Genomic DNA, 12421 nt, shown 5'->3' on the forward strand with positions numbered 1-12421 from the left:
GCACACCTTTTTTCTACCTGTTTTACTTCAACCACTTCAAGCTATTTCTTAAAGACTACAATGAGTCTGCACTCATTGCGATCTCAGTGTAGTGGGGTTTTGTCCACTCAGCAGGATGAAAAGGGATTGTGGCTCCTTTAAGTTCCCCTGCTGCCTTTGGGCTATGCAGGGAGAGCCAAGGGGGCAGTTACCAAAGCCAAGGACAACTGGAAGAGGCTGGCTCAGGTGGGACATTGGCCATTGTGTGTACTGGGGTAGGTAATGAGGTTAGGTCCAGTTGTCTCAATCTAGTAGGTAGCAAGAGTCCAGTGCAGGTAGGGAGTCCAGTTCCCTCATAAAACTGATGTTGGAACTGGACTTTGGGAAAGGCATCCTCTAATGAAGTGTGGAAAGGGGGCTGGCTCTATTAATGTCTGGTACAGTAGGAAGACAACTGCCTTTTCCTATTGCCTCTCCTACCCTTGTATGAAGCGGGGGAGGTTGTATGGTCACAACAATGGGCAAGGACCCGGTTGGGATGGGTGAGGGCTGACAACAGTCCTCCCAAATAGGTGGGAATGATTAGGGAAATAATGATGGCCTGTGCTGTACGACTGATTGCAGAGTATTTTCCAGGTGAGGTATATTAATAAAATTGCCGCCTAATTAAATCACATCTGTTGCATTTTACCTTCCTTCCTGCATGGCTGGGACAATCTTGTGTCCCTTTTATATCTCATTGCTGCATAGGAATGTGTTCTATATATGTCACTACTTATGGCACAGACCCCTTCAGGACAGTGTCGTCCTTCCTCCCCCTGTCCCACCCACATTAGAGATATTTTGGGGCTTTGAGACAAATTTATAGTACTAAGTCATGTGAATTGTATTCTGTCATGAAATCCAAAAGTGTGCCATAAATAAACCTTCATGCCCATATTTGAAATCTGCATGTTATTGCACCCTTTTGACTACGTGATTTCTAAAGGCTGGTGTATAGACTTCTAAAATACCCACTACAGAAAAATACATAAACTAAAACTTCCCCAAACATATATACGGTAACTAAACACAATCTAATAAATTATGTAGATAAACCTGACATGATAGACTAGAAATTTGTTGGGTTTTTATTCCCTCTCTACTACAAATAATAGTTCACTTGTGCAGACAATGTAAGAACAAATGCACTGTTATTGCAGTACATACAGTAATCTAAGTAACCCATTGAATACCTATGTGAAATTCGGGGGGAGGTGGTTCAGCAGATTACTGTTCAGGCAGCATGCCTATCATGTAAGATAAATGCATGCTGTGAAGAATGGATGGGAGGAGGTAATGAGCACATATCTTTGTCAAAATATAGAGCCTTTCATCTTCATGTATGGAATACTCTCAGTGCTAAAACTTGTAGGTTTATCATAAGTAAAGTTTATTTCAATCCAAAACAATCTCTCATCATGGTCAGGATTTGATGTATCACTAAAATTTCATGGATTGATACATGAACAAAATTTGAGCCCGTTTAAAGACCTGATGTCAGTTATGTCTTGTAATTATCTTCCTCTATATATCTATATGGAAGGAAAACAGAATGTATGGCTAGGTTCAAATCTATATTTTGAGAGAGTGCATGAATTTACACCTTCACAACGGGAAGAGTTTATCTTTGAGTTTATTTTTCATTAAACAAAAGTAATTCCATAGAATATTCCTTAAAGATACCTGCAAATAGCTTCTTAAATACTACACTGATTGGGTACTGTAGACAAAATGGAGTGAAAAATGTGTCTAGGTTAACATGATACACGCCCCCGAATCATTTGACTACTGTAAGAGTGGCATTCAGCACACAAGGGAACTTTCTACCTTCCTTTCCCCCTATGCTGATATAAGCTGTTGTGAATATATGGTAGTGGAAGTCTTTTATTAAATTCTAGTGGCTTGTATGCATTTACTCTATGTACTTTTGTGGATAAAACTTGTGTATTTTGTCAGCCAGCAGAGTGCAGTTTTCTTCCTGCTTGAGTTTTATAGTATCCTGAATCAAATGAACAATATCCTAAACATTTAGATGCTTGGTAGTAAGAGAAGGAAGGAGGCCCTTATTTGGAAAATCTGTTTGTTTATGGCGCATATTACATACATTAAATATTTTTCATGGATTTCTCTAAGATCTTAAATACATTTTTAATGTATATTGCAATATTCTGCTGCTACATTGGCAGCTACCCAGCAAAAGGAGCTCAGGTTATTTAGCAGTGCCAGTCAGAGAAACTATTTACAAATTCATTACAACAGTTGCTATACTATATTATCGTTTATACTGTACTACTGAGATTTTTCAAGTAGTGGGATAGTTTAAAAAAAACAAAAAAAACAAAACCAAAACACTCTGGATCTTATTTGTGTGTTAACACTGAATGCCTGAAGAAAAGTATGTAAGAAATGCTAGAGAAGAAGAGTTCAAGAAGTAGATATTTATGCTATCGAAAATAGACTTCATTTTGTTTACATATATAAGATTTGAATTGAGCACTTTAATTTATTTAGGTGTTAGATGTGCTTATAAACATTGTAGTAGATCCTTTCCCTTGCGTTGCTTGTTTTGTATTAGCATTTCTTCCTTTCAGGAAGGTGTTTTGTTTTGGTTGGGGTCTTTTTTGTTTTTTTTGTTTTTTTTTTTTAGGAAGGAGGGTGTATAGAATTTGGGTATCTTTTGTATATATCTAGTAAATGATCCGGCACTTGGGACAGCAGAATTAAAGTTTTATTGCCAGATGACATGCATGTAGCAAATTATAAGCATAAGAAGTATGATTCAACAAGACTTGGATTAAAATGAGATTCCCTTTGGGCTACAATGTAGTATTACTGAATAGAATTTCTATAAATGTGTATAAATCTGTAACTTTTTTCTTAGTGTTGCCCTTAAACCCTAGGAAGTGACATAATTTAAAAAGTCTTTTATTTATTTGTGTGTGTGTGTATGTGTGTATATATATAATTTTTAGAACAATTGATAGCTTTTCATTTTCAGGCTTATAGAAACGGAAAGGCTGCATTCCAATTTTAATTATCAAGTAATAACCTAACAAATCATAGTTGCTATCTAAACTGAAAGTTTTTTGTCTCATGGATTACTTTGAATTTTGGATTGGTGTGAAAACTCATTTCTTGTAGTTGTAACGACAGATGTATCGACTTATGGTCATTTGATGGTTGAATTTTGGAAAATGAGTAAGTTTGAACAAAGTCAATTCTTCTGCGACACATTAATTAAAACCTTCATGCTGCAGATGGAAACAGAGCCAAGTATGCCTTAATCAGATAGAGTATCAAATAGCATTTACTTTTTGTGTATTTAGAATGCATTTTACTTCCTAGCACTAAATGGTTTAGGCTTCAATTTTCATTCCATACTTGGTTTAGAAATTTCAGATAATGTTTTTAAGTAGGCCTAGTTTGTTAATCAGCTTGGCTGTATTAATATTTTGAATAGTCCCTATATCAGTCTTGAAGAAATAAATATCTAGTACATTGACACAGTGTTTAAAGACAGTAGATGAGTATCTTTGTCCTAAAAGACATTTGTTTAGCTGTCTGGAAAATAAGAGGATTAAATTTGTCATCTTTTCCAAATTGTCATATTATGATTAGGTATTCATTTAGGTTACTGCACATACTACAATACTTGGGCAAAAGTTGCCTTAATCTACAACACTAGATACTCATAGTTCACTAGTTTGCCTAAGGTAATTAAATATTAAGAGGTAATTTTAAAAGCATTTCATTTTGCTTTGGTTTAGTGATTTCTATTATGGGTATTCTAGACAGTTTTTCCCCCCTGTATAATGGGATATTCAGACTGTCATCCTTCTGTATGGAAAGAACAGCTAGACTCTCTCCTTTTTTTGTACAGCCGTTTTGGTAGTGTCTTCTGTTGTGGTTTTATGGTCTGATTTTATGTTCTAATGTTTTGTTTTTCTCAATTTTAATTGCATCAGAATTAAAAAATGAAATGGGTATATTAATCTGACGTGTGTACGTTCTTTTATGCTAGCTCCTTTTTAGATGTGGTTCAGTTTTAGCCTAAAGTACAGTTATTATGGTTTTAGTTCCCTAATTACCTATTTAAAATTTAAGTGTTAGCAAATACTAATTTTAAAAGCAAAAACAAACAGTCCATCCACTCCTAAACCCTCTATCTCTAGTATTTAAACTTCCTCTATATTTTTGTCTTTGGTTTTAATTCCACTTTCCAGTTGCAGGCAGGTCTTTAAGTTGTTCTGTTGCTGATATCAAAACCACTTTTCATGCAGAAAAGACTGGGATGAACTGCTCAAATTTAGAAGATTTTGTACTTCCTCTCTTCTTAGCTCTATCCCTCTGCAATCTCCTTCTGGTAGATCTGTACTGGGAAATGGTGAGGCCACATTTTCTTGTTCCTAATCAGTTTATAGAACTGACCTTCCACACTCATCAGCTTTTTTCCTATTATCTCCACCCCATCAATGTCCTTGAAGCTATGGATTTCTTGACCTGCGCTCTTCTGATAATGGTAGTGAGATTAATTGTATTAGTCATTATAGTGTTCCAGCAGCAGGAGGCTAACCTAGAATGCTTGCTTTAAGGTGCTCTTTTGATCTGTCAGTGACATTCACAGCAAAATGACTGATAGCTGCCTGAAGTCAGGAAGCAGAAGTGAAACTGGAAAAGAAAATAAAGTAACTTCAAATGTTAATTAAGGCGTTTTGTTTTTTTAAACCCCAGAAGAGCCGCCTACTTCTATGTATTTGGGAAGATAGCTCATGCTTCAGCCAGCATAGAGAGTTTCAATTTCTGCATGATACTATGGAGAGGTGGAGTAATTTGGCAATAACAGCGTTAGATTTCTCTTCCACATGTCCCATGCCACAATCATATAACCAACCCTCTAGCCAGAGCACTACTCAGGTTCCCTGTTGAGGATATCTTTCTTCAGTTCCATCTTCTGTCTTCCCAGCCCCTGAACGGCCTGTCACCAGAGTCCACACAGCCACAAAAATGAATTATTATAGAAATTAGGTGTATGTGAGAGTTGGGGAGAGATCCCAGTTATATGGGGTGAGGGCAGACCTTTGCATAAGGCCCACAAAATATTTGGAAGTGTCAGTGTATAGGTAACAATATGGAGCCTTTCATCTTCTGACTTCCCAGTTGGAGTCTAGCAAAAGTGTAAGTAGTTACTGAAAGTTATCCTAGTCTGACAAAATTTGTATTCAGTGCTCTATGAAATTATCAATTTTCAATTCCTAATGGATGGGTGACAGCATCACAAACAAAATTTTGCATGTGAACATGGTGTATTATGGGAACTGGGAGCGAATAAGTTAAAATTCTAGTTCTACCACTGACGCACTGTTAGATGTTGGACACCTTTCTGTGTTCTGTTTCTCCATGGAGTTACAGTGAATATGCTTAAAGTTCTGGTTTTAGAGATTAGAGTTTGAGATCTATCCAATGATATATCCTATATGTAGGGAGATTATGGAGCTTAATTCTAGAACTGGAATGGACTTTGAGTGAGGTCACTATACATTGTCTCTCTGTAGGGTTATTGAGGCTTAATTCTTTAACAGTTGTAAAGCACTTTGAGAATATCTAATAAAGGACACAATAGATGTGCAAAGTATTACTAAAACATACTGAAAGTCTCCAGTATGCAACTGAAAGTCTATTTTCCAGCTATTCAGCAGCTATCTTTTCAGAAAGCAGGTTTGTTAAAGTTTTTTTATTTACTTAGGTATAATATAAAATCAAGTACATAAACTTAATTGAACTTTTCATTTTACTGTGTTAATTAAGGTTATTTGTCAAAGATGTTCAGAAGCATCAAAAGTTCTGTATGGTGAAGCTAATGCCATATTTTGGTTTTTTTAATCTTTTAGGTGAGTCCTTTACCATGTCACTCTGCGGGCCCCTATTCATGTAAAAGATTTTGTGGGCGGCTGCTTGATTGTCAGAATCATACCTGCATGAAGGAATGTCATAAATGTACCAAAGTAAATGGTATTGCTGACAGGCAAAAGGTAAGTTTTAGAGGTTGTATTTTTCTTTCATCTGTTCTTGGCTCAAGAGCACAAGATTTGCAGTCAGGAAACATAGGTTCTGTTTCCAGCTCTGTCAGTGACATACTTGGTGACCTTTAGCGAGTCACTTAACCTTTCTGTGTTTTCATTTCCTCATCTTTAAAATTGGGATAATGTCAATTAGCTATTTTGTAAATGTTAAGCAGTATTATTCCTGTTTTAACATTTTAAAGCTAAGTAGTCATGTAGAGTGGGTTTTTTCCTTCCAGTATCACTTTTTTGTATTTTTATAAACTTCTTCCAAAATCAAATATGACAACCCTTCCTGGGTTGTGTTGCCTACTGATGTGTTGTTGGGAGGAATCCAGGTTTATCTTGAGGGGTGAGGTAAGGGGGGTTCATGATCCCTTTATAGTCTGTTGGGGAGAAATTGCTCACCAGTCAAACTTGCAGTACGGGAGGCCAGCAAAGCCTTTAACAGTAGAGCAGTTCTACCTCGTCACTAGAAACATGGCAGAACCACAAAGCTGAGATTTCCACACACAAAAAAGTAGTGAGACTGCATGTTAAGATCCATCAAGAGACCATTGGAGACTATTTTAAAAAAATTCCTACACTATAGGATTGTTTGTTTTTGATTTTCGAGTACATTAAACCAGGGGTTAGAAGATGGTAGTTGCTGGAGTTACAATGAAACAAAAATGAAATATTGGGCAGGGATGAAGAACTGCCCTAGTTTTGAGTCAACAAGGTGGGTGAGGTAATATCTTTTATTGGACCAAATTCTGTTGGTAAGAGACAAAATTTTAAAGCTTACACATACCAGTTCTTCAGGTCAGGGAAAAATATTCCAAGTGTCACAACTAAATACTAGGTGGAATAGATTGTTAAACATAAGTAGGTAACATACATTACCAGGGCCCTTTCAAGGTGAATGTGGTCCATTAACACCACTGTACTAATAGGACAAAAAGGGAGGTTAGTCATCAGAACAGGCACACTCAAAGCCTGATCAGATCCAGCAGGACTGGAAACAAAATTTATTGTAGCCAGTAAAGGCAACTAAGGTCACTGTGTCTGTCCTAATCTCATTTAAGGGTCTGTGGTCCTTCATGGGTCTACCGAGGTTTGTGAAGCAACTTGCTACCACCAGCTCTTAGCGTGAGGAAGCCTTGTTTGTCTGCTGTGGGTCAGCTCTGACTCTGTTGGCCACAGGCAACACAAACACTTCCCTCTCAGCCTACACAGACTCTGTCTCTCTGCAGGCTAGTGATGGGCACACTTCAACCCCTGAGCCCTCCGAGTGTCCCACTGGAGTGTCCACTGGACACTTGCAGTATTCACAGATTCGCTGCTCCCAAAGAAGCAGAACTCCTCAGTTTGCAAGTTACCACTGAGCTCATCACTCCGCTGAACTTGCAGCACTTATTTAAGTTTATAGTGTAACTTAAGTAAGTTTATAGTATGTTTAAAAGTTCATTTAACAAAGGGAAGAGCTCCAAATGGTAGCAGGTAGAAGTATTGGAAATAAATGGTTGCATATAAAATAAAATCATAACGTGCATTCTAATCCCCTCCCCCCAGCAATATCCCCCTTAAACATTGCTGTTACTCTTAAACAGGAAGCCCTTATGCTAATTGCTTTTTCCTGTTTGCCTCTTTCTTGTCAACTTCACAGTCTCTTGATTGGCATTTGGCTCAGACAGTGGATAGGCCTCTGTTGTGAAGTGGACAATACATCTGTGACCAGACAGAGAGGAGAGATGAGCATCTCCTCCCTCCTACCTGAAAGGAGCATGTTTATCACCTTCTGGTGACCTTCCTTAACTCATATGCCTTAGGAACATAATTTTCAGTACAGATGCATAATTCCTTAGACATTATCTGTTCATATGTTTTGCAGTGATTATGACGCCAGTAGGCTCTTGGTAGATGCCACCCATAGTGAATTTTATGCATATATCCAATGCAGGGGATCCACTTAAAACTCTAAGCACTCCCTGTGCCCTCTGTCATTTGGCTCCAGAGGTCCCTGGGTCACAGAGTCTGTGCTCCTGCAAAAATTGGAGGAAGAATAGGTGTTGGAACCTTCATTCTGCATGGAGAAGAATGTAAATGTTTTTGCTGAGGTGTAGCAAAGGTTCATCTTGATTGTCTCAGTTCACAAAGTATCACATTCCCTTCTTGATTTGGGAATCACTCATGAAATTTTCTCATTGAACATTTCAGTTTGTTAGATGATCTGTTCCTTCCTCACAAAGTATGTTACAACCAAGACGATTTTGGACATTAACAAGTTCCAATTTTTAGGGCCTTCCAAATAGAGGATTATTGACTTGGTCAGAGTAAAGTTCTAGAACAAAGGCTTAAGTTTTGGGGCTGACTGTTTCAGCAGTTCCTTTGAGCCATTCATGGGTATGAAAAGACAACTTTCCAAGCTCTTCAGATACAGGTTCTGTTAATTCCAGTATGCGTAACCCCAATTAGGAAGCTCACCAAGAAGAGTTTCACATCCAGTGATTAGTCCAGAGATCTTGGCTTTTAGACTCATAGACTTTAAGGTCAGAAGGGACCATTATGATCATCTAGTCAGACCTCCTGCACAATGCAGGACACAGAATCTCACCCATCCACTTCTATAACAAACCCCTAACCTATGTCTGAGTTATTGAAGTCCTGAAATTGTGGTTTGAAGACCTCAAGCTGCAGAGAATCCTCCAGCAAGTGACCAGTGCCCCATGCTGCAGAAGAAAGCGAAAAACCTCCAGAGCCTCTGCCATTCTGCCCTGGAGGAAAATTCCTTCCCAACCCCAAATACGGCAATCAGTTAAACCCTGAGCATGTGGGCAAGACTCACCAGCCAGCACCCAGGAAAGAATTCTCTGTAGTTACTCAGATCCCAACCCATCTAACATCCCATCACAGACCGCTGGGCATACTTACCTGCTGATAATCAAAGATCAATTGCCAAAATTAATTGCCAAAATTAGGCTATCCCATCATACCATCCCCTCCATAAACTTATCAAGCTTAGTCTTGAAGCCAGATATGTCTTTTGCCCCCACTACTCCCCTTGGAAGGCTGTTCCAGAACTTCACTCCTCTAATGGTTAGAAACCTTTGTCTAATTTCAAGTCTAAACTTCCTAGTGTCCAGTTTATATCCATTTGTTCTTGTGTCCACATTGGTACTAAGCTTAAATAATTCCTCTCCCTCCCTAATATTAATCCCTCTGGTATATTTATAAAGAGCAATCATATCCCCCCTCAACCTTCTTTTGGTTAGGCTAAACAAGCCAAGCTCTTAGTCTCCCTTCATAAAACAGGTTTTCCATTCCTCGGATCATCCCAGTAGCCCATGTCTGAACCTATTCCAGTTTGAATTCATCCTTCTTAAACATGGGAGACCAGAACTGCACACAGTATTCCAGATGAGGTCTCACCAGTGCCTTATATAATGGTACTAACACCTTATCTTTGCTGGAAATACCTCGCCTGATGCATCCTAAAACTGCATTAGCTTTTTTAACGGCCATATCACATTGGCGGCTCATAGTCATCCTGTGATCAACCAATACTCCGAGGTCCTTCTCCTCCTCTGTTACTTCCAACTGATGCGTCCCCAATTTATAAATTCTTGTTATTAATCCCTAAATGCATGACCTTGCACTTTTCACTATTAAATTTCATCCTATTACTATTACTCCAGTTTACAAGGTCATCCAGATCTTCCTGTATGATATCCCGGTCCTTCTCTGTGTTAGCAATACCTCCCAGCTTTGTGTCATCCGCAAACTTTATTAGCACATTCCCGCTTTTTGTGCCAAGGTCAGTAATAAAAAGGTTAAATAAGATTGGCCCCAAAACTGATCCCTGAGGAACTCCACCAGCCTGACAGTTCACCTTTCAGTATGACCTGTTGTAGTCTCCCCTGTAACCAGTTCCTTATCCACCTTTCAATTTTCATATTGATCCCCATCTTTTCCAATTTAACTAATAATTCCCCATGTGGAACAATGGACATGCTAGAAATTTGGCTATTTCAGCAGCATTCAGTTGGGGCACAAAATACAACTTTAATTCTGAAAGGTGTATTTTATACTCCAGCAGGATAAGGAGGTAGGAGGACTCCCTGTAAAACTTAATTCTAACAGAACCATTGAACCCACCTACCAGTATAGGTTGTTTCATTCTCTGTAAATTGGACATAAAAAATGCTCCCTGGGTTTTCTGTGAGGCAGACTTATAAAAACCCATCATCTTTCTTGGCTAAATTGATGCTAGTCAGTAGTACATTACTTGTTCGTCAGTTGACTCTTGAAGCAGTGCAGAACAAGAGGTAGAGGCTGTCAGTGATGCTAACCAACTTGTCACCTCGTTCCATGAGATCTACAAGGCCAACTGCATGGAACCTTGTTCATCTAAATTTTTATCACTACCAAGTCAATAATTTGAGATTTAATTATAGATTTTCCCACTTCTCCCACAAGCTTCTTTCATGCTGCCTCCTATGGATGGAATGTCCTGTTTTAATTCCATGTTACACAATTATTGATTTTATTTGTGTTATGGCAGCATCCAAAAGTCTCATTCTGGATTGGGGGCACTGATGTGCTATGCAACGTACTAACACATTACAAGCTCTTTAGAATAGGTGTTGGTTCTTACTACTTAATTTAAGACAAGATGCAACAAGCTGGAGTACAATCATTGTCTTCATTCCATTTCCTAAAAAATACGTGGTTGCCTAGGCTAGCTGTGCACAAATAGATGATGTTGAATTGCTTTGCTTTTTAAAATCATAATGTATAAATATAATAAATTTCAGTGATTCCTGCTGGCCATCTGCTTAGCCATTATGAATTTGCATTTTCCCATCAGCAGCACGGTAGACGTGTTTGTTGAGGAGAGTTTATGGGCTAACTCAAAAAGATAATTGCACATTTAAGAAGCAGCATGGAAGAAGTGTGAATATGGGAGGCATAGACAAACTGGTGATCTTGCATAGCATTGTTGGAGTGGAAGGGGCAGAACTCATTTAAAATGGATAAAAAGGGGAGGGATGGAGTTTCAAAAGGCAATAATGATGAGGATATGCAGAATTTATTGTAAGTATAAAACAGGGAGCCAGTGGAGGTAATGGAATCTTAGTTTTGTGGAATACCTGTAAGTTTTTAATAAATAATTCTCTTAGATTTATCTTATTTCTCATCAAAGAAATTATTATAAAGGTTATTATTCTATTCCAATTATTCTCTGTTCTGGGTCTAGCTTAACTATATGCCTTTGTGGCTCACTGTAAAATTTGAATCTTCACAAGTGGAACACTCCAATAGTACTTGTCTCTTGGAATGAGGACAGATTACTTACTTGTAATTGTATGTTTCTGTTTGGAAAGAAACAATCAATATAGGGCCTTGTCTGTGCTCATAAGTTGCACTGATTTAACTAAAAACTGTTTGGTTTTTTTTTTTAAAACTAAGTTAAAACTGTGTAACCCCCCATTTGGATACCCTCATATCTCTACAAAACTGGTTATGCAGATGTTTAGCTTGCAACTGCAAATTCACCAGCACAAGGTAAACCCCAACGTATGCCAGGTTTAAACTGATTGTAAAAGTAGTGGTTTGCACTAGAGTAAATAAATTGGTCTAAAACGGGTGGGCAAACTACGGCCCGCAGGGACGTGGTGCCCAGCTGCTTTCGGGAGTGGCGTGGGGCCAGGGCAGACAGGGAGCCTGCCCTGGCCCTGCTGCGCACCACTGCCACCCCGGAGCCCACACCCAGAATCCCTCCTGCACCCCACACCCTAACCCCCTGCCTTGCGCTCCCTACCACACCCAGTAACACTGTACCCCAAACCTTCCTGCACCCTAACCCCCTGCCCTGAGCCCCCTCCCGCACGCCGCACCTGAGCCCCTCCGCACCCCCTCCTCCGCTCCAACCCCTTGCCCTGAGCCCCTTCCTGCGCACCACACCCTGCACTCCCTCTCACACCCCAGCCCCTTGCCCCAGCCCTACATTCATGGCCCTGCATGCAATTTCCCCACCCAGATGTGGAACTCGGGCCAAAAAGTTTGCCCACCCCGGTCTAAAATAACATCCTTTAGTTGAAATTGTGTGTATAGATCAGGCTTATGTCTCAGTAGCCCAGCTCAAAATTGAGCTGATGGTGAGAAAAAGCACCTTATTACTCACCATCAACTCAATTTTGAGCTCAGCTGGTGAGATTTAGGCCCCTCCCTGAGATCTACTTGCCACTGGATAGGGAAGGCAGCTAGGAAGTTGTATGGTTTGGAATGCTCTCTGGATGGCATGTTGGTGGCCATCTGAATAAGCCTAACTGAAAGATACTGGCTTCAGAGAATAGTAG

General features: G+C 39.2%; 1 protein-coding gene across 2 annotated transcripts in view; it reads left to right on the forward strand.

Annotated features, from left to right (window-relative positions):
• The window catches only part of NFXL1 (nuclear transcription factor, X-box binding like 1), an 88439-nt gene that overhangs the window by 49781 nt on the left and 26237 nt on the right, over positions 1–12421 (forward strand). For both annotated transcript variants that reach the window (XM_045018824.1, XM_045018825.1), the window contains one exon: positions 5910–6050. In XM_045018824.1, the coding sequence (XP_044874759.1) occupies positions 5910–6050 (141 nt within the window). The remainder of the gene's footprint in view (positions 1–5909; positions 6051–12421) is intronic.

The sequence above is a fragment of the Mauremys mutica genome, chromosome 5 (genome assembly GCF_020497125.1).
Source record: "Mauremys mutica isolate MM-2020 ecotype Southern chromosome 5, ASM2049712v1, whole genome shotgun sequence".
NCBI classification, from domain to species: Eukaryota; Metazoa; Chordata; order Testudines; family Geoemydidae; genus Mauremys; species Mauremys mutica.